Source organism: Rhea pennata, chromosome 23, assembly GCF_028389875.1.
Source record: "Rhea pennata isolate bPtePen1 chromosome 23, bPtePen1.pri, whole genome shotgun sequence".
Taxonomy (NCBI): domain Eukaryota; kingdom Metazoa; phylum Chordata; class Aves; order Rheiformes; family Rheidae; genus Rhea; species Rhea pennata.
The window spans coordinates 7,642,823-7,666,223 of NC_084685.1; the positions used below are offsets into that span (position 1 = coordinate 7,642,823).

A 23,401-nucleotide genomic window follows, 5' to 3' on the forward strand; every position below is an offset into this window, starting at 1 on the left:
CAGAAGCTGCCCGGGCCCTGCTGCTCCGTCCTGCGCCCTCCCCAGCTGCAGACGGGCGCGCGGCCCCGCTCCGGCACGGTTGCCACCCCAGGCGGGAGCTGGGCGCTTTCGGACCCGATGCCCTGCACCCACGCGGGGCAGGACCGGGCCGTGACGCAGCGGGCGGCGAGAGCGCCAGGCTTTGCAGGAGGCTGCAGGGAGAGCCGAGCACACCCCGAGCATTGCCCCCGCTGCGGCTGGCCCGTCGCCAGGGCTCGCCGGGGCCGGGCGGGCTGCGGGCCTTGCACAACGCCGTGCACCACGCCCTCGGCACACGGGGCTCGGCGCGGCACGGGGCTCGGCGCGGCGCTCCCCGGCCCCGCAGCGGGTCCATGGCCGGAGCCGGCGCGGGGCTGCTCCGGCAGCAGCGGTTGAGCTGGGCAGGTGGGCGGCAGGCGCGCGGCGCGGGGCGGGCGGCTGGATTTGTGGGTTTGAGGAGCGATCGCCGTGCCCGCGCGGTGGGCTGGATGGGGCAGCTCGCCCGCGCCGGGGCACACGGCAGGCGGATGGGAGCCGGCAGATGCCGTCGGCGCCGGGCGCAGCCCCGGGGCTGCACTTTTGGCTGAGAGCGGGCACGGACGGGGCCGAGCGAAAGCGCCGGGATCGCGCCGCAGCCGGCGTGCTGCAGCGCGCTCCCCGGGGCCGAGGGGTCTCCCGCCTCCCGACGGGGAGGCCGGACGAGCGCCGCGGCTTGCAGGGTCCCCACGAGGACGTCCTCCGGAGCAGGGCACGCGTGGCCGGGGCCGTGGTGTGCGGTGCAGCTCGGGGCCGGCAGCGGGGACGCGTGGCGGCGGCTCCGGGGCTCGGCGGCGGCGCCGCGGGGCTCCGGGCGGTGCGCGAGGCTCTGCTCCTTCCTCGCAGCGCCAGGACGCCGCTTCGCGCGGCGCGGCCCCCCGCGGCCGTGACTCGAGCGGCGAGGGGACCCCGCCGTCATGCCCCGATAAGTGGGGAGAGGAGCCCGAGCCCGTCCCAGGTACGTCCGGCGGCTGCGCGGGGGGGGGGGGGGGGGTGCTGCGGGCGTTGGGGAGGGGGGTCCGTCACCCCCCTCGCTCGCTCGTGGGAAGGGCGGAAAAGCAATCGCCCCCCGCCCCCGGCCCGGCCCAGCGGGACGGCAGCACTCTTGCCGGGTGGGATCCGGCGGCAGCCGACGGCTCCCGCGGGCAGCCGGGAGCGGGACGCGCCGCTCAGCGCCCCGGCGCCGTCCCGAACCTGCCGGGCGAGTCGGCGGCGGCGGCTTTGCCCCCTCCCGCGGCCGTTCCCCGCCGCGGGCGCATTCCTTCTGCGTGAGCGGCGCGAGCACCCTGCGGTGAGCAACGCGGGCGCGGGCAGGGCTTCGCCGGCTCCGGCGGCGGCACGGGCCGTCGCGGCTCGCGGCGGCCGTGTTGGGGCGTGCGGCGAGCCGTTCCTACGCGCGGTGCTGGCAGCGATGCAGTCGCAGTTTTGTTGCATAGCCCGGGGGGGGCCATTTCTTTTGCTTGGCAAAGTGGCTGGTGTGGCCCAGCGGCACGAGCATGGCTTGCAAGCTGAACGTAGCGCTTTTCCCAGCTACAACCTCCAAAATCCCAGAATGTTTGCTTAAAAATTGGACCATTACTGGGGGAAGTGAGGTATTTTGAGCTCAAATTGTCCCAGGCTTTGAACAAAGATAAGCAAAATTTTGCAGTTGTTCACAAAACTGAACTCGTCTTGCAAATGGAAATAAAACCCTGGAGAATCTCGTCTGAGAGCCTGCAGTGCTCCTCGCTGGCCCTGCCCTCCCTACGCGCCCTGGGTTCGCAGGGAGTTTCCCTCTGATTTTCCGAGTGCCTGTCCAAACCTCGCTCATGGTGTAAATCCCTCTGGAGCTTCCGGGAGCGGTGGCTGCCGGGCTCGCACTGCTCAGGAGTAAATGTTATTCAGAGCGACTCGGTGAACGTTAACAGCACGGGGACGTAGCCGAGCCGGGTGTTCTCGTGCAGCCCTCCACCACCGGCGACACAGTTACAACCATGAAGACAACTGTTGCTAACTCATCTCTGGGCTAAAGAAAAGCAACCCGGGATTTCTACATCCAGCCGTCTTCTTCCCGCCCGTTGCTTCCCTGGTGGGAGCTGACAGCTCGGGGCGGCGCTTTCACGCCGGCCTCTCGCTTTCCGCAGCTCCGCTCGCGCTCGGCTTCCCCTCGGGCGTCACCTTGCAATGGAGAGACCTGGTCCCTCGCATGTCTCCTAATCCCCAGCCCTGCAGCTCCGCTTCGCCTTTGGGCACAGCAGCCAGTTTAACCCAATTTAACCCCGTTTTACTTGTGCAGAAACCCGAGGCTGGGGAGGCCAGGGCCCCGCTGGGCTAGCGATGGGTTGGGGGATCCCGGAGGTCTCCCCAGGGAAAAGTCCCCAGCCGTCCCCAAAAGGCCCTTCTGCATGGGTCGCTCCAGCCCCGCATGGCAGATGGGGTCTCTGCTCCGGACGGAAACGTGCTGGAGGGTCACCGCCGGCCCCCTCCCCCGGGCCCTGCAGGACACGGGGCTGTTTTTGGCACAGGCCCTTGCTTTGCTGAAGTATTGACCTTCCCATACAGCTGGTCCCCGTCTGACTCTCAGGGCACGGCCTCTTCTTGTTTATCCTGGCCTATGCCGGGGGATTCGCTGCCAATTTATACCAACATACGCAATCAGACCCAGATTGCTGTTGGCAGGAACTTCACCTGGTTCCTCATCGCTTACCAAAAAGCCTCTATCATAAGGAAGAGCCGAGAGGTTGAGTCATGCCTGAACATCGCAGTGAGTCAGCGCGGGACCCAGCAGTGCCACCATCCAGCCCATGTTTTATTATCTGGGCGCGGGATGGGTTCCTCCACCCCAAATGAGTGCAGCATTAGGGAGATTAAGGAGCCTGAGAAAGCCCAGACCCTGCTGAAATGCAGGGAGAGATGAGCTGGCCAGTTATTATTTCCCACTGCATCTCTTTACCCGCCGTTTGTGTTGCTGTTCCTCCAGGTTGGGTGACTTCGGCCCCTGCCAGCACCAGCTACCATGGATTGGAAAACGCTACAGGCACTGCTCAGTGGGGTCAACAAGTACTCCACAGCCTTCAGCCGCATCTGGCTCTCCGTGGTCTTTGTCTTCCGCGTGCTGGTCTACGTGGTGGCAGCCGAGCGCGTGTGGGGAGATGAGCAGAAGGACTTTGACTGCAACACACGGCAGCCAGGGTGCACCAATGTCTGCTACGACCACTTCTTCCCCATCTCCCACATCCGCCTGTGGGCCCTGCAACTCATCTTTGTCACTTGTCCTTCCCTCCTGGTCATCATGCACGTGGCCTATCGCGAAGACCGCGAGAGGAAGAATCGTGAGAAGAACGGGGAGAATTGCCCCAAGCTCTACAGCAATACGGGCAAGAAGCACGGTGGGCTGTGGTGGACCTACCTGCTCAGCCTCTTCTTCAAACTTATCATAGAGATACTATTCCTCTACCTCCTCCACAAGATGTGGGACAGCTTTGACCTGCCACGGCTCGTCAAGTGCGCTAGCGTGGACCCCTGCCCCAACACTGTAGACTGCTACATTGCTCGGCCAACTGAGAAGAGAGTCTTCACCTATTTCATGGTTGGGGCTTCCTCCATCTGCATTGTCCTCACTGTCTGTGAGATCTTCTACCTCATCTTCAAGCGGGTTGTCCGGACTGCACGAAAATGGAAGAAGTCCACCAAGCGCTCTGTGAGCTACAGCAAGGCCTCCACCTGCCGATGCCACCTCAAGCTGGAAGAGAAGGAAAACAAGTCCCAGAATAGGTCTGTGGCAGCCCCGTGGGCCTCAGCTCCCAACCTGACTTTGATCTGACAGGGCTGTGGAAGGGGAAGAGGGAGGGAAAATGCCCTGGCAGGTGCCAGGAATAACGACCTCTGAGGTGGCCATCGGCAATGCCACCACCAGGCTCTTCAGCTGGGACCTCAATGGCTATAAAAGGGAGGGGAAGCATGTTCATGCGAAGTCTTTTGCTTAGTGCCACCAACTGACCACACCTTGTCTGGGAATGCCTCTGCCAAGGCTTGTTAGGGCAGCAAGGAAGGGACAGGGTCCTCGCAGGGGTGCTGCGTGTGACAGCCCCTCTTTGTGTGCATGCTACAGGAGTTTGCAGCCAAAGAGCACCTCTGAGCGCAGAAGCCCGTGCTCTTCACTTCGCTTTAAGCCACCGCACCAGAGCGTGCAGTCCCATAGCTGGGTGCTTCTCTCCTCTGTGCTCAGACAGCTCGGAGAGGAGGAGGGAGAACCGTGGGAGCCCTTATGTCGGGGGAGAAACGATGGATGTAAAGTTGCTGGAGGGACCACAACCTCGGCAGTCTCCGTTAGGTGCTGTTCGCCCCTGCCCCCTTTTTGCGACGGGCCATACGGGGCTGGTAACCACACAGGCTCCGCGGCTGTACGGGGAGCGAGCGAGGGGCTCCGCGTCTCTCCACCCGGGCAGGACCTCCCCAGGGAGCTGCGAGCCGAGGTGTAGGGTGTCTGTGGAAGAGCGCCGCGGGGACGGGGGGCAGGTCCTGGGGGGCCCCTTGGCGCCAGGGCGGCGGCGTGCCTGAGAGTGTCTGTTCTTTCCGCAGAGGCGAGGAGATGTGAGCTCCCGCCCGGCCGAGCCCGGTTCAGAGACCCTGCCCCTCGGCCCACGAGCTCCTCACGCCTGCGAAGCGCCCGAACCACTCAACCTCTACGAGAAACGACCCAGCCCAGCAAACTGACGCCCGCGAGCGTGCTTTAGGGCTCTCGCCGATGCCCAGCGCCGTGCGCCAGCGCCGGCTCCACGGCCGGGGCCCTCGTCCTGCTGCGGCCGGAGGAGGAGCTGCCGTGGCCCCGTCGTGCTGCCAGAGCGGTGCTGCAGGGTGTTCAGGAGCCCCGAGCGGTCGCCGACGAGCGGGGCTCCTTCGGGGCGACCTGCCGGTCCCGGGACAGGGCCAGGTCCCCCTCTTTGCTCATGCACGTGCTGCGCCGGTGCTGCCGCAGGCTCCCCCGCTTCCCTCGGTGCCGGGGCCTTTGCACCCCCTCCTCGCCTCGGACGGACGTGTCGCGATGTCGTCAGCTGCGTATCCAATAAACCTTATGTTGTTCGTAGCCTTCGGGACCTGCTCCGCGTGCCGCGAGTCCGGGCTGGGGAATGGCGAGGGCGCACGGGGCGCTTCCCCGGGAGCCTGCGGCAGCCGGAGGCGGTCGCCCCCGGGTGCTCCCAGCCCAGCTGGGACCGGCGCAGGCCGAGCCCCCCCCCCCCCCCGAATCCCGCCTGCCGGGCGCTTGCTGCCGGCTCGGCGTTATCCCGGCTTGTCACGCGCCGTGAAGCTCTAATTCACCGCAACCGCCCGCTGGCCCCTGAGGAAATCAAGGAGGGATCAGCATCAATTATTTACTAAACCTTGATAAATATTACAATAAAGAGCAATGATTTCCGTTTAATCTCTCCTTAAGCAGCTCGATGCAAAGGGTCTGCCGGCGGGCGCTCCGGCCAACCGGGGTTTCCAGCTCCCGGCCGGCTGCGGTGCCCCGTCCCGCGGCAGCACCCTGCCCGCGGGCCGGGCGCGAAGGCCTCGGGTGCCCACGAGCCGGGCACGGCCTCTCGGCGGGTGGGGCGAGGTGGAAGCAGGAGCGCCGGCGCGCGCGGGCGGTTCTGGAGCGATGCCCCGGCGTCGGCGTGCCCGGCCCGGCTGGCAGGGCCGAGATGTCACCGGGGACAGATGTCGGGCCGCGCCGCGGTGGCAGCCGTCAGCCGGAGGTCGTATTTGTGGCAGGAAACGTGCTCCCGCCTCCGCAGCAACCCCATCTTGCCGACAGAGCAGCACGGGCGGTGCAATTATTTTATATTAAATATAATGATGTTTTTGCCGCTCCACCCGCCGCTCGGCCCCAGTGCTGTCCTGGAGGACGGAGCGTCTGGGTGCTGGAGAGCCAGCGGCATCCCGCCGCGCGCGCGGACCGGCCCCGGTTCTCCCCTGCTTGCCCGAGCCCAGGCGCCGGCCGCCCCGCAGCAGCGAGCTGCGGCCGGCGGGAGCCCTCTCCGCCGCGCCGGCTTATCCGGGCGGGAGGAGAGCCGGAGGGGCCCTTTGCTCTCCCCAGGGCAGGGCCGGCGGCGCGGGCAGCACCGCGAGCCGCGCTCCGCCTGCAGCTCGCAGGGTGCCAGCCGGCAGGGAAATCCAGGGAAATCCAGCTGCAGGCCACATGTCCCCGTGCCGCTCGCCCCGTGCCGATGCCGCACCAGCGTTCAGGGTCGGCTCGCGGCCGTGGCACGCACCGGCGTCCCGGGCTCAGCCCCGGCCGGCCGCGCCGGGCTGATCGTTATTATTTCAGTCTCGACTAACTTGTTTGCTTCTGCTTCCTATTTCCAGGCTGCGCTGGCCCCGGCCGTCACTCGCTGTCCGACGCGGGGGCATCCCGGCCGGGCGGCTCTCTCCGGACCCGCCGCCCCTTTCCCCTCCCTGCGCGGTGCCGGGGGCGGGGGCCGGGCTTCCCGAAAGGCCGGAGGGAGAGCGAGGGGGCCGCGGGGCCCAGCTCCCCGTGCCCCCGCCGCTCGGCTGTCGCTTTAAGCCCTGGTCCCTGGGTTTCCTGCCGGCGCTCCTCCTCCGCGGGCTCCCCTGGGTCCCCTCGGTGGCCAGAGCCTCCCAGGCCCCGGCTGCTCACATCCTGCGCCGCGCCAGACGCAGGCTGGACGTGCCCGGCGCCGGGCGCTCGCTCCGCAGCGCCCGCCCGTGCTGCAGAGGTGAGTGTGCAGCGCCGGGCACCCCGGGCGCCCGCGCGGAGCCGCCGGGGGCCCCGGTGCCCTCCCGGGTGGCATCTGCCCTGGCGCGGTGGGCGCCCACTTTCTGCTTCGGCATGCAGGGTCACCCCTCACTGCCTGCCCCGGGCTTCCTGCTTCGCCACCCTCACCACCTCCGCTGGATGTCCCTTTAACAAGCCAGCTGGCACCTCTGGTTGCTTAATTGGCTGGGGTTAATTAGGGGTCAGGGCTGTGCCTGCTTCCTCTCTCCCAGCTGGCTCGCAGGGCTCGGGTGCCCGCGGGGAGATGTGGGGAAGCCTCGCCGGGCGGCAGGGGTGACGCCAAGGGACGCCGGGAGCCACGATCCGACCCGCCGCAGTCCGACCCGCCGCGGTGAGCGGGGCTGCACCGCGCCGCCGGCTGGGGCACCGTCCCCTCCATTCGCGGTGGCCTGGCCGGGGTCCGGGTGGCTGCTGCGCCCCGGGGGCTGGTGTTTCGTGGGCTCCCGCGGCAAGGCGGTGAAGGGCTGGAGGTCCAGGCTGCTCGGAGCCGTCCCAGGGCGCGGCAGGCTGGGCGGTGGGTGCCCCTCCGGGCCAGGGCGCGAGCGGGATGGCCCCTCGCCCTGTGCTGCGGGGAGGCACCGCCGTGGCACGCGGCCCGGGAAGGTGTCTGTCCGTCCTCCCCCCGCCGGGCGCGTGCCGCCTGGGGTGCCCTCGGCGGGTTCGCTCCGTGCCGGGAGCCTCTTCAGAGCAGCCGCATCCCTAAAGAGCCCGAGGTTTAGCCAGCCCCGCCTGCCCCCTCCCTGCGCGGCCCAGTGGGGACCCGGAGCATTAACTTCTCTCATTTCCCCTCCTCTCTGCTGCCAGAGACGCGAAGCTCCCTAGAAGATGGGCGACTGGGGTTTCCTGGAGAAGCTGCTGGACCAAGTCCAGGAGCACTCGACCGTGATCGGGAAGATCTGGCTGACCGTGCTCTTCATCTTCCGCATCCTCATCCTGGGCTTGGCCGGGGAGTCCGTGTGGGGGGACGAGCAGTCCGATTTCGTGTGCAACACCAAACAGCCGGGCTGCACCAATGTCTGCTATGATAAAGCCTTCCCCATCTCCCACATCCGCTACTGGGTGCTCCAGTTTCTCTTTGTCAGCACTCCCACCTTGATTTACCTTGGCCACGTTGTCTATCTCTCCCGTCAGGAGGAGAAACTGAAGCAGCAAGAAAGTGAGCTTCGGGCCATCCATAGCAAGGACCCCAAGATAGAGCAGGCCCTGGCAGTGGTGGAGAAGAAGATGTCCAAGATCTACGTGACAGAGGATGGGCGGCTCAAGATCCGAGGGGCCCTGATGTGGACGTACATCATTAGCGTGATCTGCAAGAGCATCTTCGAGGCTGGCTTCCTCATTGGCCAGTGGTACCTCTACGGCTTTTCCATGGTGCCCCGTTACGTGTGTAAGAGGGACCCTTGTCCTCATCAAGTGGACTGCTTCATCTCCCGCCCTACTGAGAAGAGCATCTTCATCATTTTCATGCTGGTGATGGGCCTCATCTCCTTAATCCTGAACCTCCTGGAGCTCTTCCACCTCTGCTGCAAGAACCTGCTTAGCAACATCAAGAAGGTGTCAGTGCCGACCAGCCCAACCCGGGACGCCTTTGTCGACGACATGGTCTCTGGCCCCTACCCGCCCAAGCACTACCCCTTCCTCCCCATGGGCGAGAGCCACACGTCGCCGTACCAGGCCTACAACAAGCTCTCCAGTGAGCAGAACTGGGCCAACTTCAACAACGAGGAGAACCTGGCCATGAGCAGCGGCAGCAGGCCCCTGTCGGACCCTTACGCCGCGAGGGCCGCCGAAGCCCTGGCCCCTGAGAAGCAGTGCAGCCGGCCCAGCAGCTCGGCCTCGAAAAAGCAGTACGTCTAGCGGCGGGCCGGCGGGCGAGGGGTCCCTCCGGCTCGCGGAAGCGCCGGAGCCGCCCACCCTGGACCAGGGCGCTGCGCTGCCGGGCCGAGGCCGCTCGCTCCTCCGCCGCTGCGAGAGACTTTGGGGCGCGATGCTTTGCTCTGGGACACGGTGCTTCAGGGACGCGGCTGAGCACATCCGTGCCCCGAGGGCAGAGCCTTTTCTCTCTTCCTTTTTTTTTTTTTTTTTCCCATGTATACTGTAAACAAGGAAACTACGGAGAAACTTCCCCGGGGCTGTGTCGGGAGGATCCTCTGGGAGGATCGGCTGTGGGAAGCAGTTTGCCTCTGGCCCCACGGAGCCCTCGGCCGGTGATGCACCACCTAACGGGTCGCGGTCGCTGGCCGTACCCATCGTCCGCTAGCCCAGCGCCACGCTGGCACCAGCACGGTGTTCGCAGGGCTGCAACGCGGGGAGGGCTCGCAGAGACACTGGCCCCGAGTGGGACAAACCGCGGCAGCGGGTGGCCCCGGGGACCCCGTCTCTGCAGGGCCGCCCGCTCCGCGCTCCTGGGAGCACGCGTGCTTCCCCCCCCCCCCCCCCCGCCCTGCCGCATCCTGTCCCCGGGCCCTTTCCCATGCGACGTGTGTCTCTAAGTTATTTTTAACCTGCTGGCCTGACCATGAAGTTTTCTGCCTTAAAGGTGCAGTCGTGCGGCGGGGCCCGGGCAGGAGCAGAGCGCTGTGTCCCACCGTGGCCCCCGAGCCCCGTGGGCGAGGATCTGGCCTGGCAACTGCTGGTTTGGTGGTGGTGGGGGGGGGTTATGGTTTTTTATGACTTTGCACAAGTCATCTGCCGCCACCGAGGTGGGGCGGGAGCCTGCCCCGCGCCTTTCCCGGGCCCCGTGAGGCCCGGAGAGGCGACGCGGGATCAGCGCGTCGCTCCTCGGTGCTGTTTTGTATTTTCTTTCCCTCCCCCCTGCAGACTCAGAATGGTGCAAATCGTTAAATAAAGTGGAATGAACGAAAACGCCGCGTCCTGGTGCCGGCGGGGCCCGGGCAGGGGCGGCGCGGGGGGCCGAGCGGGACCCTCCCGCCCCGCTCCGCCGCGCTGCGGGTGGACCCGGAGCTGCTCCCTGCTGCATAATAGGTGGAAACGAGCCGCAGATAACGACTCAACGCGCCCGGGGCAGAGCCCGCTAGCCCGGCCGAGGGCTGCTTACTCGGGGGGGTGGGACGCGCTGAAAATACAAAGCGGGGGGGGGGGGGGGGTAGGAGCGGAGCGGCCGCGGAGCGCAGCGGGCAGGGAGGCGGCGGGGCCGGGCAGGGCGCGGGCGGGCGGCGGGCGCCCCGGGGCTCGCCGTGCCCGCGGCCGCGGGGAGGCGGCCCCGCAGCCCGGCTGCTTTGTGTGCTCCGGTGTTTTCGTTGGCGCCGGGGGGGGAAGCGTCGCGCTTTCCCGGCAAGGTGGGAAGCGAGGCGGGCGGGGGGCGGCCGCGGGCACACGGGGGGGTGGGGGGGGGGGGCCGCGATAAGGCGGCTCCCAGCGCCGCTATTGTTCCCGTGTTGTGACAAGGTGGCCGGGGGCGGCCGCCGTGACCCCCCCCGCGCCGCCGCCACGACCCGCCGCCGCCGCCGTGCGCCAACAACAACAGCGCGGGGCTCGGCCGCGGGGCCGCCGGCACGGCCCCCCCTGCGCGGCCGGGGCAGCGCGGCTCTTAGGCAAATAAAAGTTCGGGGCTGATAAGGCCGGTGGCTGGCGCGGCGCCGCTGGCCAAGCGCCTCCGCGCGGCCCCGGGGGCAGAGCGGGGCCCGGGCCGGCTCGCACGGCCTCGCTCGAGCGCCTGAGTAAACAGGCTGCTCCGCTGGCGCCGCGACGCCCGGCCCGCGCCGCGGCGCTGAGCCCCGCACGTGCGGGCAGCTCCCGCCCGCGGTGCCCCCGCGGCAGACGCACCGTTCCTCCTCCCGGCCCGCGCTGCCTTCGCAGCCCCCCCCCGCCCCCCATCGCTGTCACCCCCCCCCGACTCGCCGGTGCCCCGGTTTTCCCAGATGGAAAGCGCCGGCTCCGCGATGCTCTGCGATGCCCCGCGCCTCCAGGCTGCGTTTCGGCAGGGCTTTTCCAGGCGGCCCGGAGGGGTTTAGCCCAGCTGACGGTGGGAGGTGTCCCCCCCCCCCAGGGCAGCCTCCCCCCACACGCGGCCCTCAGCGAGCGCCCGTCCCCGCGTGCTCCTGGCACGGCACTCACAGCGGGTCCCGCCGGCGAAACAACCACTGAGGCGGGACTATTGCTGCCCCAACGCGTCCTGGAATAACGCGGAGACCTGGGAAAAGATGTGACGTGACTGAATCGGGGGAGCAAAAGAAGCAAGGAAAGAGCTGCGCAGACAGACGGGTGCACGATGGACAGACAAGGGTGCATGACGGACGGGTGCTGCAGGGTGCACGAGAGATGGGTGCTGCAGGGGGCACGGCTCTGCTCCTCGTGGGTCTGCACGCCCTGTGGGGAGCCCAGCGCCCGCAAAGCCCCCGCGGCCCAGCCCGGCGGTCCCGGCCCCTGCCTTGCTCCCCGCTGGGGCCAGTCCTGCCTGCCGCCCCCCCGCACGGCCTCGCCACGGGGAGGGGAGCAAGCGCCGGGGCCACCGCGCGTCCCGCTGCACCCGGGAGCTGGCCGCACACCAAGGCGGTTATTTTTAAGTTTTCCCAGTGCACGGGAAAGAGCAGGCTTCTGTGCCGGAGCCGCTTGCAGGAAGAGCCGAGGCGAGAGCAGAGCTGCGGCTGAGCAGGGAGGACGGGAAGAGGGCAGGGCAGGGATGTGCTGGGCACGGGCACGGGCACGAACACAGCCGCGTCCCCCCGCCCGCTGCAGCCGCCAGCCCGCCCTGCGGCAGCGGGGAGGGCAGGGACCAGCCGGGGCCGCTGGCAGGCAGCTCCGCTCGCCCGCGAGCACCCGGCTCCCCCCCCCCCCCCCCCGGCTTGCGCGGGAAGAGCAAACCAGGCCCCGGACGCGCTGCGGCCCGTCTCAGCGCCGCCGCCACCAATGCACGACGAAGGAAGAGCGAGCCCCGACGTGCTCCCTCCTGGCGGGGCCGACCCCGGCACGGGGCTGCATGGGCACGCCGGGCAGCGCGGCCCCCTCCCGGCGCAGCGGCCCCGCGTGAGAACCGCGCGGCTGGAGGAAGCGTGCTCAATAGCCGCCGCGACTTCCCGCATCCTGGCATTGTCGCTGCCCTCTGGCCGCTTCCTCGCGCGGGGGCAACGGGCAGCGGCGCCGGCGGAGGCGGCCCGCACCCTCGCGCCCGCCCCGGGGCCCCCGCGCAGCCGGAGCCCTGCTCCGCACCTGCTAACTGGCACGTGGGGCTGCCCCCCGGGGCCAGGCGCTCCCCCGGCTCCCGCTGCCCGGCGCCAGCAGCTAAGCGCCGGCCCCCGAATACAAGGGCTCGTGCTGTTAAAAGGCGCAGCCAGGCAGCGCCTGGGCCGTGAGGACCTCGGCAGGAAAAGGGTCCTGCAGCAAGAGGGAGGGAGCCGGGAAGAGATTCTCACGGGCTCAGGGAAAGGGCAAAAGTGGAGCCTGGGAAAAAAAGCCTCGCACAGCCGGGACAGGGAGCAGCGGTCCCAGGGGACCCACCGCTCGCTGGCCGTGCTGGCGCCGCCAGGGTGAGCACGGCTCGGCACCTTCGTGCACAGCTCTGGGCGCTCCGAGCGCCTGCAGGGTGCCAGGCGCGGCCTCGGGAGCAGCCCGGGATGCTCCGCTCGGCCCCCCGCTCCCTCCGCCCCCCACACCTCTCCCAGGCTCGTGCATGCCGCAAGGCGCTGGAGGTCGGGGCTGCGCTGGAAAGGGACCAAAACGCTCCGAGCAGCCGTTGTGCCAGGCCAGAGCAAGGTCAGAGCGCTCCCCGGCCCCGCACGCAGCTGGCGCGTCCTGCGCTGAGCTAACCGGACGTCCGCCGCGGCGCCCAGGTGTGCCGAGCCCGCGGCCGGGGGATGCACACTGGGAGCAGCGCGGGGGGCTCCGGGCAGCGGGGAGCAGGGCTCCCTCCACCGCCTCCGCTCGCTCCTGCATCCTGCCTCCGGAAACAGCAACCTGCTCCTCTCACAAGCTGTTAGTGATGGATGGACAGACACACACAGCCCCCCACTCCGGGAGGCCAGCGGAGCCGGTTGTGGGCTGCATTCCCGCCCCGAGGTGGCTTCATTTCCGCAGCTGCAGGATTTAATCCCGTCTCTGCGGCTCCTAGCAGGGGCCAGGGCCGTGCCTGAGCCGTGAGTGCCCTGCGCTGACCACAGGGAGAGCATCCTCCCTTGACACGCCGCCGGCTGGGTTGGGCGGCCGGGATTCCCTGCCCTGGGGCCAGGCTCGCCTCCGTCGCGCTCCCAGGCACGCTCAGCTTCGGACAGAGCTGCTGGCGCCGCTCCTTGCACGGTCCAGCTGCAGGAATCAGCTGCACCGTGGCGGGAACAAGTCCAGCAGGTTGCAGACATGTCGGACCAGAACAAGGACTGGCTCCTGAATCCTTGTCTGCGAGATCCGGAAAATAATTTTGGCCAGAATAGTTTATTCAATAAAGCTTCCTCTTACACTTCATGAGCCATTCGTGGCCACTAGCCCCGGCCCTGAGCGCTTGCTGGGCCCTATTCTTGTCCAGCGAGCGCTTCCCAGGCAGCACATTGTTGGGATTCAATGGGAGGAAGGGTGGGTTTGCGGCAGCGAGGATTTAGGAGAACTGCAGCACTTTTTTTCCCGTGCTGCAACAGATCTCTGGGAAGTAGCTTCACCCCTGCCCCAGTGCCTCCGTGGGGGAATCACGGCTTGTCCTGACAGCTCTGCCGACCTCAGCCGCTGTCAGAGCCGGGAATGCCGGGAGTCGCTAAATGCACAGAAACCAGCTGGGGGACAGCTGTGCGCCCTGGCCTCGGCGAGGCGGCAGTGGGGGACCGTGCTGCGCCGCAGCCGCCCGGGAGCTGCAGTGGGAGCCGCAGCAGAGGCTGGCGGCCCCGGGCAGGGGCTCCCTGGGCTGGCAGCCCCCGGTGCCCGCGCAGCAGGACTCCCTGCCGCAGCTTTCCAGCAACTGCGTTGTTTCAGCAGACAGGCAGGAACGTGCGGAGCAGCCCCCCGCCCCGAACAAAGCCGTGTGGGCTCAGACGGAGGAAATTGCGGCCAGCAAGGGCCCAACAAAGTGCAATTGTGCCCTGCCGGCCCTGAGAACAGGCAGATCAATGGGCTATAAACAGCCAACGGAGTCACCGCGTCTCGGGGTGAACAAAGGGAGTCGGGAAGAAGTTTCCGACCTGGGTCCAGCTGGTCCCAGCTGGGGGAAGGGAAGGGCCTATTCCCACCCCAGAGCACAATAGGGAACAGCCATCACCCAGCATCACCGAGCAGCCAGGTTGGGGCAGGAGCAGGCTGACGGTACAGGCTCCGTCAGCGGGCTCCACGGGGGCGAGAGGACGGTGCCAAACGCCCGTGGAGGCCCCGGGCTGGTGATCCGGGGGATGACACAGGAGACGCTGTGATTCCCAGAGCAGGAGGCAGCAGCAGGGCACAAGGCCGGGCTGGGACAGCCTTCACCTTGCCCCCAAACACCTCCCAGACCTGCTAGCCCAGGCAGTGCCGCATGGCAAAGGTGCAGCACCTCCCCAGCTGCGCCTGTGCCTCAGCTTCCCTGCCTGCCCCCTTGCAAACAGCAGGTGCCTGGGAGCTCTTGGCGATGCCGGGCTGCGAGCCCAGCTAGAGAGCGGAGATCCAGCCCCAAGGACGGCAGGCTGATAAACACGGAGAGGGAGCGCAAGTAGTAAAGCTGTCAACGGGGCAGGAGCTGGCCCAGATGTGGGAAGCGGAGAGCCCTTTCTCCCCAGGCGCTCGAGGAAGCAGGACGAAGCGATGCAAAATGCTGAACTGGCTGCTGACATCAGGGCTTTGCACGAGACAACAGATTTATCGCCCCCGGGAGGGGAAGGCCAGGCTGGGGCAGCAACTGAGGCCTCACGCAGAGACCAGGGGAAAAAACAAGCCAGGAGCTAGCGATAACCCGAGCTACAGCCAGCTCAGCCCGGGCAGGCAGCAGGCAGGAAGCAGCCAGGAGCTGAACACCGGGCCCTGCTTGGACGTTTCTAGCTGGGGTTTATTCCCACAGCATCAGCAGCGCTCGGCTCCGGTGAGTTGAGGGGACACGAGGCAACACACAGCCTCGCACCCTGCTGCAGGTCTCCAAGGGCTCGGGGCCGGGCCCCTGGGCTCCGGCACCTCCCGCGCTTCTCCCATGTCGCAGCGCCTTGCTCAGCGTCACCAGCAGCTCAGTGGTAGCCCTGAGGTCCCCACCCAGCGCTGCCACCGTTCTGCTTCTGCAGATAAGGAAATCGAAGGCAAGCAAAGGATGTGGTGGGGGGATCCAGGAGGGAGGCTCACCAGCAGCACGGGCTGCTACTGCCACTTTCTCCTTCCTGCCCCACACGACCCTTCGCCAGCTGTGCCAGGCCTCCAGGACCGGGGGCCAGGCAAGGTCAGTGCCAGGCCAGGGAGGTGTAGCCGGTCCAGGTATGGAAAGCCTGGGGAAGCCTCTCCCTTGTCCTCCCTCGCACCCTTGCTCTCAGTGCCTGGAGCACAGGAATCTGCACGGATGGAGCTGCGGTGCTCCTCCAGTGCCACATGGACACAGCTCAGCCCTGTGCCAACACAGGAAGGAGCCCAGCGCTTCACAGCAAAAGGTCGAGCAGAGCACAGGCTGCCACTAGCACCACTGAGAGGTGCTCAGCACCGCGGAGACATCCAGCAAGCGTCTCAAAAACACAGGGAGCAGAAATGCTCCGAGCTGGGGTTTTGGCCAGATGGCAACGCAGAAGACGACACAGAGGCCCGAGGACTCACAGTAGTTTAATCTGGCTGTTTCTGTGCAAGGCAGAGTTCTTTCCATTCTCTACACATCTCCAGTCAGCCTCAGCCCAGCCTAAACTCACAGCCATGCTTGCAACCCCATGACAGATGCAGAGCCAGGACCTCCACCCCCACCCCCCTTCCCTGCTGCAAAGTCTGGAGGTAACACAGGGAGGAGTTCCCAGAAGACTCCTGGGCCATTCCAGCTCCTGCAGTGGTATGTTAGTGTGGTGCTGTGATCTCTAGGGAGCATGACTGGGGTTTACAAGAAGCTGGAAAGCAGGATGGCAGGTCACCTGCAAGCCCTCCTCATGCCTCCCGCTGTTAGCCCAGCCCTTGACCCAATGTCACTCAGGCCCAAGCACAATCCAGACAGCTTTGCTTGGAAACATACAAGTCTCTTCTGTTTTTGTACTAAGGAAGAGCCCAAATCTGAAGAGATCTGGGTGGAACCAGGCCAAGAAAGTTTGGGGGCATGAGAACAGGCTGGGAGCTGAGGAGCTGTAGACATACTCCATCTCCAGAGCATCATTCTCCTTGCAGCATGCCACCAAAGAGGTCTGGGCTGCTGTATATTGAATGTGTCCCTCAAGTGGGCAAAGCCTAACCAGTCACGCCTCCACAGGGCCTGGGGAAGGTGAAGAGCAGCAGTAGGCACAGCAGATTACTCAAGTACAGCCAAGTGCTGGAGGGCATCCAGTGGAGGACGTGCAGGTGGCACAGGAGTCCCCAGCAGAAGGCTGACGGACACAGCTGGACAGGCCAGTCAGCTCCAGCCCCAGGGAATGGAGGGTCCCTCAGCCAAGCCCAGCTGGACGGACGCTGGCTCTGGGTTTGCCCACGCAGCTTTGTTAACTCTTCTCGGGTCGGTTCCTGTTCAGCACCGCCCGGGGGGCGAACTCGAGCTTGTCCTTGAGGCTCACCACCTCGGTCAGGTCCTTGCCGGCGATCTCCTGCAGCTTGCGGTCCTCGCGCCGCTCCGAGATGCTCTTCTCCTCCTCGGCCGGCGGCGGCGGCGGGTCGCCGCGGAGGAACCACTCCAGGTGGTAGCCCACGGCGCCCACCACGAAGGCCACCGGGAAGGTGACGTAGGGGGCGTAGGTGCGCAGCGCCGTCCAGAGCACCGGCCACATGGCGGCGGCGGGGCCTGCGCAGCAGCAGCGGCGGCAGCAGCGACACGGCGCTCGCGGCCGGGCCCGGCCCCCGGCCCCGGCCCCCGCTCGGCCCCGCCGCCCGCCCCCGGCCGCGGCCCGGGCCTGCCCGTCAGCGCAGGCCGCGCAGGCCGCACGGAGCGCGCCGAGGCGGCCGCCGCCGGGCCCTCAGCGGGGCGCCTCAGCGGGCGCCTTCCGGCACCGAACCGGCTCGAACCGGCCCCAACCGAACCGAACAGGCCCCGGCCGGCGCGCGCCCCCCTCACCTGGGCCCGCGCGCCCCGCTCCGCCGCCGCCCCGCCCCCGGCCCCGCCCCCCGGCTCCCATTGGCTGCGCCGGCGGCGCGGACGCGAGCGCGGCGCAGCGGGGTCCCCTCGGCCGCGGCGCGGCGCGCGGCGCTGCCCCCTGCTGGGCGCCGCCGGAGCGGCAGCGCTGGAGGAGCAGCGCGCCTGGGGGGCGGGGGCCGGCCCCACGGACACCGCCCCGGCCCCACGGACCCCCGGGCCCACGGACACCGCCCCGGCCCCACGGACACCCTGCACCCACGGACACCACCCCGGCCCCACGGACCCCCCGGGCCCACGGACCCCCCGGGCCCACGGACACCGCCCCGGCCCCACGGACCCCCCGGGCCCACGGACACCGCCCCGGCCACACGGACACCACCCCAGCTCCACGGACCCCCCCGGGCCCACAGACACCACGCTGGCCCCACGGACACCGCCCCGGCCTCACGGCCCCCCCGGGCCCACGGACACCACGCTGGCACCACGGACACCACCCCGGCCCCACGAACACCTCGGGTCCATGGACACCACGGACACCTCGTCCCCAGACACCCTGCACCCACGGACACCACCCCGGCCCCACGGACACCCCAGCCCAATGGATACCCTTGGCCCCTCAGACACCCCTGCCCCACGGACACTACCCCTGCCCCACGGACACCACACCCCTCACACACACAACCTGGTCCCACGGACACCCCGGGCCCACAAAAACCCTGGCCCCACAGACCCCCCGGACCCATGGACACCATCCCTGCCCCATGGATACCCCTGCCCCACGGACACCTCCTACCCACCGACACTTCCTGCGCCACTGGCACCCCCTGCCCCACAGACACCCCTCCTGCCCCACAGATACATCCTGCAACATGGATACCCCTGCCCCATGGACACCCCAGGTCCACTGACACCTCCTGCCCCACGGACGCCCCTGCTGCCCCACGGACAGCCCTGGCCATAGAGCAGCCCCACAGCGCCCGTCGTGCCCCACGGGCGCCGCGGGTGAAGCAGAGGCGGAGACGCGGGTGAAAGGGAGCCCGGCGCCGGCCGCGGCCCCGGCCCCACCGCGCCGCCTTTATTCGACGGGGCGGGAGGCTCGTTACAACCAACGCGGACCCGGCGCCCAGGACGCGCGGGTGGGAGCGGCGGGAGCGGGGCACCGGCACCGCCCGGCACCGGCACCACCGGGCACCGGCACCGGCACCGGGCGAGGGCAGCGCCCGCCGCCGCCCCCCGCCCGCTGCCCAAGCCCCTCCCGCCCGGCGCCGCTCCCCCCCCCCCGCCCGGACGGGGCTTCTCCCCTTGCGGAGCTGAGATGGCGACGGCGCTGGCTGCCGGGGGGCTGCCCCCTGCGAGGTTTGGCCCCCGGGTTTGGGGGACCGGCCCCACCCGGGGGGGGGGGGGGCTCAGCGCCCCACTGCCAGCGGCTGGCTGCGCCGGAGGGGAGGCGAAGGGGGGCAGGCTGCCCCGTGCCAGGGGGCACAGGGCAGGCGGGCTCCCCGCTGCCAAGCAGAGGCGGGAGGGCAGCGCGGGGCTTGGGGGGCTTCCCGGGGCTGGCTCACGGCAAACGTGCGGCCGCGGGGGCACCCAGGGCTCTGCACGGGGAAAAGGGGGGGGGAGAGGTGCCGCCCTGCAGGGACCCCGGAGGCCAGAGGAGACGGGGATGGAGGGGGGCGGGGGGGCACAGGCTTCCCCGCTCCGCGCAGCACCCTGGGGGAAGCTGCGCCGCTCCAGGGTCAGCCCGTGCCGGGGTGAGCTCGGGGAGCGGGGCCAGCGCTGCATCCCAACGTAGCCCCCGATGGTGGCCGGCCGGCCGGCACGGCTCTGGGGGGGGGGGAGGCACGGAAAGGCCGGCGTGGCGCCTCCCGGCTCGCCCACCGCTGCTCTCCCCGCCGCTGCCGCCTCGCTCGCGCACGCGGCGCGCGAGGAAAGCAGCTCCCACCGGCAGCGACTCGCCAAGCGGCGCCCGTCCGCCCGGGCCCCCCGGCTCGCGGGTGCGCTGCGGGCGCAGTCCCGGGCGCGCGCGGGAAGCGGGGGGCAAAGCCGGGCACGGAGGGAGGGAGACGGGAGAGGGTTCGGAGAAAGACAGACGAGCGCGTCGGCGCTGATGCGCGGTGCCGACGGCAGCGGGGCCGGCTCTCCGTTGCCATGGATTTCCTGCTGCTCTGCTCCTAGTCCCACCAGCCAGAACACAGCTCCGGGCACGTGTAGTTTCTGCTTTATTCCTCAGGATATATTTATATATGTATAGCGGCCACGGCCCCCTGGGTGCCCTGCCGCACCGGGGGCGGAGTGGCGGCCGCGGCACGTCCCCACGGCGGCACGGCAGGGGCTCACGGAGGGGCGGCGGGGGCCTGCCTGCGGCCCCCTCCCCGGCGGGGCCGGGGTCGCCCCTCCGCCGGACGGGTGGCCGGGCTGGAAAGAGGGGAGAGGGGACCAGAGGGGGACGACGGGGCCCCGAGGAGGGGAGAGCCTGGAGAGGCTCAGAGCCCGGAGAGGTGGGCAGGGGCATGCGGGCGGGGGGGGGGGGGGCAAGGGGACGGGGCACCACCAGCTCGGCGGTCGTTCGCCGTCGGATCCGTGAAACGTCTGAGATAGAAAAGAGAGAGGCTGTGAGCGGGCCGCGAGCCGCCCCCGGGGTGTCCCCGCGGCCCCCGATCACAGTGAGCGACGGACTCTCCGTCCAGTCCGCGTAGAAAAGCCGAGGCCCCGTCACAGCCGGGTCTGCGCCTCGGGGATGTAGATCTCGATGCTGTCGGCGCTCTCGGTGGCCGAGTTCTGGCGGAAGGAGGCGGCTCGCTTGGCCGCCAGGAGCCGCTTGCGGGCCTCCTGCCGCTGCCGGTCCACCGAGTCCAGGGAGCGCTCCTTCACCGGGTGCGCCTTGGAGCGCGGCGGCTTCTTTGGTATCGGGGGAGGCACCTTCTTCTCCTCCTGCGCAGCACCGGTGGAGCCTCAGGGCCGGGCACGCACGGCGCAGGGACCCGCCCGCACCCCCGGCGCGGCCGCCCCGCCGGCCCTTCGCGGACAGCGCCGCGCGGACGCCCGCGGCGGCCGTGCTCCGGCACCGCAGCGGAGCACAGGTCTGTTTCTCAGGCCCGTTTTCCCCCGTTCTTTGTTTTCCTAGCGTTTGCTAAAAACGCCCGCCGGTTTTGCTGGCGATAACTCAGCAGCAGCAATTTGGATGCAGGTGCGTTAGGAGAGAAGGACGAAGGGCGGGATGGCGCAAACGGCAGCGCTCGCCCGCACTCCCTGTCCGGGGGCCCGCGCGGGCCTTGAGCTCCCCTGCGCTCGGATGCTCTGCCTCAGCACAGCGTCCAGTACCCAAACATCAGCCTGGGCAAGCCCTCCCTGCGTCTTGTTAAAAAACCCCATGGATCCTTCTGCCAAGCAAGCAGCGCAGCCTCCAGGCCCTGGGGTGGCTGAGGACTGGGACTGCTCTGCCCAGAGAAGCGAGCGTGTCCCCAGGATCACCAGCCGGGCAGCAGGCAGGGCTCTGCTCGCTTACCTTGGTCTCAATGATCTTCCACCCGTTGGCCTTGAGCTGCTGGAGCTCTGCAAACTTCATGCTGACATCCTCGATGGAGAGCTGCAGGAGGTCCCAGAACCCAGCCAGGTCTTGGAAGGTGGGCACGGGGAATGCGTTGGGATCCTGCGGGGAGGAGGACACACCGGATTGGCCATGTCGGCCCTGTGGGACGCTGGGGTCTGCTGGCCACCACCCAGGCTTGGAGCACCAACCTCCCATCTCACCCATTGCGTAGTGCAGCAGAGGGGCCCAACCCCTCAAAAATCCCCTCTTCATCAGCTAAGGTGCCCTAGGTACAATATCCTGGATAGGTCTTTGCCCCAGAGCCAAGGCAGCCACCAGGATGGGGCAGTTTGGGAAGTACCCCCTTTGTGCCCCTCTGCCTGAGAGGAAAATACCATAGTCACCAAGGAAAAGGGCTCTTTCTCCTCCCCAGCACTTGAGATCCAGCCAGAAAGCCTTTTCCTCCTTGCCCACTTCTCCAGGCTGGAAAGGGTCAGTGATGGTGCTGTGGTGGCCAGGCACTCACCATGTTCTGCTGGCAGAGTCGGTAGAACTGTTGCACCTTCTGGGACATGAGGAGCTGAGCACTGCCCACAGCACTGCGGATCTTCTCCAGGACTGGGGAGGCCCCAGGAGAAAGCACAAGGTTAGTTCCTCCCCAGGGTAGCAGCCATCTTTCCTCCCAACTGCTCGGCAATAATTTGCTCCCTCATTTAGGAGTAGCTCAGCACTGAATGTTGCCCTCCAGCCCTCTCCTCTGGGGAGGGCCCAGGGAGCTCAGACCAAAAGCCTGCATGGGGTCTCCTCTCTGCACTGCTCCAGACCCTGCTCATCCCAGAGGGTTTCCAGGTGTCTCTTGCCACTTAGATCCTAACCTCTTCAACCCTCTCCGAGCCAAGTGGCATCACCTGCAGGGGAGATGCTCCAAGGTGGCCACCCCTGGGGCCATCCAGCCGTCCAGGAAATCCCAGCCTCACAGCCCGCCCCAACTCACTCTCCTCCGGCAGGTCGTAGTCCTCCGCCTCCCTCTCCATCTGCTGGCACCAGCCCTCCATCTTCTCCACCTCAGCCTGCAGGAGTTTGATGAACCATTCCCCATCCCGGTGGCAGGGGGAGGCCCGGCCGGAGTCGGGGAGGCTGCGGGAGCCCCGGTCCCTCCAGGAGTCCCGGCGTGGCACCTCCACGGTGTCATACTGCATCTGGTAGTCCTCCCGGTATGCCCACTGGCCCTGCGTGTGCACTGTCTTGTACACCGAGTACTGCCGGGTGGACTCGGGTTCCGAGGAGTGCCGCTGGAAGGGCCGCCCGAACTGCAGGGCCTTGTCCTCGGTGGCCACGGCCAGCCCGGCGAAGCCCTCCAGCTCCAGGTCTGCCTGCACACCCGCCGTCACGCTGTTGGAGCGCTTGAAGCGAGCTCGCCTGCGGAGGGGAGAGTGGGAGCAGGTGGGGACCCTCGTGGGGACGGCAGGGCCCCCGGCGACGTTGGGGACCCCCGGGAAGCGAGGGCGGCCCGCTGTGCCGGTGGCCGCACAAGCCCAGCACTGCCACGCTGGGACCATCGCAGGTACGGACTGGGTGCGGGGTGTCCACGGGCAGGACAGGGTGGGGACCCGAGTGGCTGGCTCCGCGGGGACAGCTGCTCATGGCCACCATTCCCACGTTTCCCGTGCTCCCAGCCGGTTTCATAGCTACCGGAGCCGGACGGATGCTGCGGGACAGGCGAGGAACGTGCACCCCGCGCCTTGTCAAGGTGAGAAGACGCACGTTCAGCGGGCTCCCCCGAGCCGCCGCGCTGCCCAGCTGCGGCTGCACGAGCGGGGCCGGGCCCAGCTCACCACGCTCCCGCCCACGCCAATATTCCTGTTTTGTGTCAGGAAAGCCCAAAGGTTTCACCCGAGTCTTGGCCAGTTTCAAGCCCCAGCCCCGGGCAAACAAGACCTTGGAGGGACAGGCGCTAGCAGCCCTGTTTCGTCAGCTTTTACCTTTTGTCTTCCTCCACCTGCACCCCGATGGAGTGGAATTCCCTCTGGCTCCGGCTCTCCGTGTCCGAGTCCGAGATGGCCTCCACCTGCCGCGGGCACCGGAGGGAGAACAGGTTGGGAAGGGCACTCCAAGGCGCCGTGGGCACGGGCGGCTCGTGCACGCGCGTTTGCATCAGCCAACGCGGCCGCGCAAAGTCCGCCGCGGGGCCGGGCAGCGCCCACTGCTTGCTGCCCAGCCGGCACCGTTCGGCTTGGAGCATCCCCAGAGCCCGGAGCAGGGTGCAAGGGCAGAGCCGGGGCAGCGGCAGGGCCACCACAGGGGCACCCTGGCAGCAGCGGGATACGCGGCAGCAGCCCCGCGCTGCCGGCAGCACTGGGGCAGACCCGGCCCCCGGCTGCACCCGGGACGGACGGCGGGAGCAGCGGGGCCCACCTGGACTCCGATGGAGGGGCGCCACTTCCTCTGCCGAGCCAAGCTCCTCAGTTCCTCCCGGCCAGGGATGGCCTTGATGATGAGCGTGGAGGGCTTGGGAGAGGTGCGAGGCTGGACCGGGGGCAGGTCGAGCGACATGGCCGTGACCTTGGAGCTCTCCAGGCTCTCCGCCGAGTTGCAGCGCGCCGCGGCATCTTTGGACCAGGCGGGGCTGCGGGTGACCTCGCCGGGCAGGTAGCTCTCGTGGGCGGACTCGGTGCTGCTCTGCGCCGTGACGGAGATGAGGGGCTTGGCTTTGGTTCCTGGAGGGATGGGAGGTGGAGCTTTTCTGTAACTGAAGGCTGTTGTGGGAGAGGCGCATGGTGAAAAGTCGCAGGAAACAAGAGACACTTCCCCATTCCCTCCCGTGAACCGAGCGCCCCGCAGGCACGGTGCCCACCTCCTCCGCCTCTGCCGGGCACGCCGCCGGGGCTGCGGCAGGCCAGGGACACCGGCTGCAGAGGGCATTTGT

General features: G+C 68.3%; 4 protein-coding genes across 5 annotated transcripts in view; 2 read left to right on the forward strand and 2 right to left on the reverse strand.

Annotated features, from left to right (window-relative positions):
• Positions 1-948: 948 nt before the first annotated feature.
• Positions 949-5,099, forward strand: GJB3 (gap junction protein beta 3). 2 transcript variants are annotated; one of them, XM_062594092.1, is made up of 3 exons: positions 949-1,012; positions 3,014-3,807; positions 4,615-5,099. In XM_062594092.1, exons 2-3 carry the CDS (start codon positions 3,050-3,052, stop codon positions 4,628-4,630), a joined length of 774 nt encoding a protein of 257 aa, XP_062450076.1. In that variant the 5' UTR covers positions 949-1,012; positions 3,014-3,049; the 3' UTR covers positions 4,631-5,099. The 2 variants fall into 2 exon arrangements, with proteins under 2 accessions (XP_062450076.1, XP_062450075.1); XM_062594091.1 differs by lacking the exon at positions 4,615-5,099 and having other exon boundaries at positions 3,014-3,856.
• Positions 5,100-6,391: 1,292 nt separating this feature from the next.
• GJA4 (gap junction protein alpha 4) lies at positions 6,392-9,673 on the forward strand. The gene is made up of 2 exons (XM_062594123.1): positions 6,392-6,752; positions 7,616-9,673. Exon 2 carries the CDS (start codon positions 7,637-7,639, stop codon positions 8,663-8,665), a length of 1,029 nt encoding a protein of 342 aa, XP_062450107.1. The 5' UTR covers positions 6,392-6,752; positions 7,616-7,636; the 3' UTR covers positions 8,666-9,673.
• A 5,817-nt stretch (positions 9,674-15,490) lies between these two features.
• Positions 15,491-16,945, reverse strand: SMIM12 (small integral membrane protein 12). The gene is made up of 2 exons (XM_062594141.1): positions 16,926-16,945; positions 15,491-16,655 (listed from the first exon to the last, which is right to left on the reverse strand). The coding sequence occupies exon 2, from the start codon at positions 16,639-16,641 to the stop codon at positions 16,360-16,362; it is 282 nt and encodes a 93-aa protein (XP_062450125.1). The 5' UTR covers positions 16,642-16,655; positions 16,926-16,945; the 3' UTR covers positions 15,491-16,359.
• A 2,326-nt stretch (positions 16,946-19,271) lies between these two features.
• The window catches only part of DLGAP3 (DLG associated protein 3), a 29,282-nt gene continuing 25,152 nt past the window's right edge, over positions 19,272-23,401 (reverse strand). The window contains exons 6-11 of the mRNA XM_062594007.1: positions 22,891-23,231; positions 22,458-22,543; positions 21,470-21,894; positions 21,002-21,093; positions 20,452-20,595; positions 19,272-19,877 (exon numbers count right to left, since the gene is read on the reverse strand). Of these exons, the coding sequence (XP_062449991.1) occupies positions 19,659-19,877; positions 20,452-20,595; positions 21,002-21,093; positions 21,470-21,894; positions 22,458-22,543; positions 22,891-23,231 (1,307 nt within the window). The 3' untranslated portion in view covers positions 19,272-19,658. The remainder of the gene's footprint in view (positions 19,878-20,451; positions 20,596-21,001; positions 21,094-21,469; positions 21,895-22,457; positions 22,544-22,890; positions 23,232-23,401) is intronic.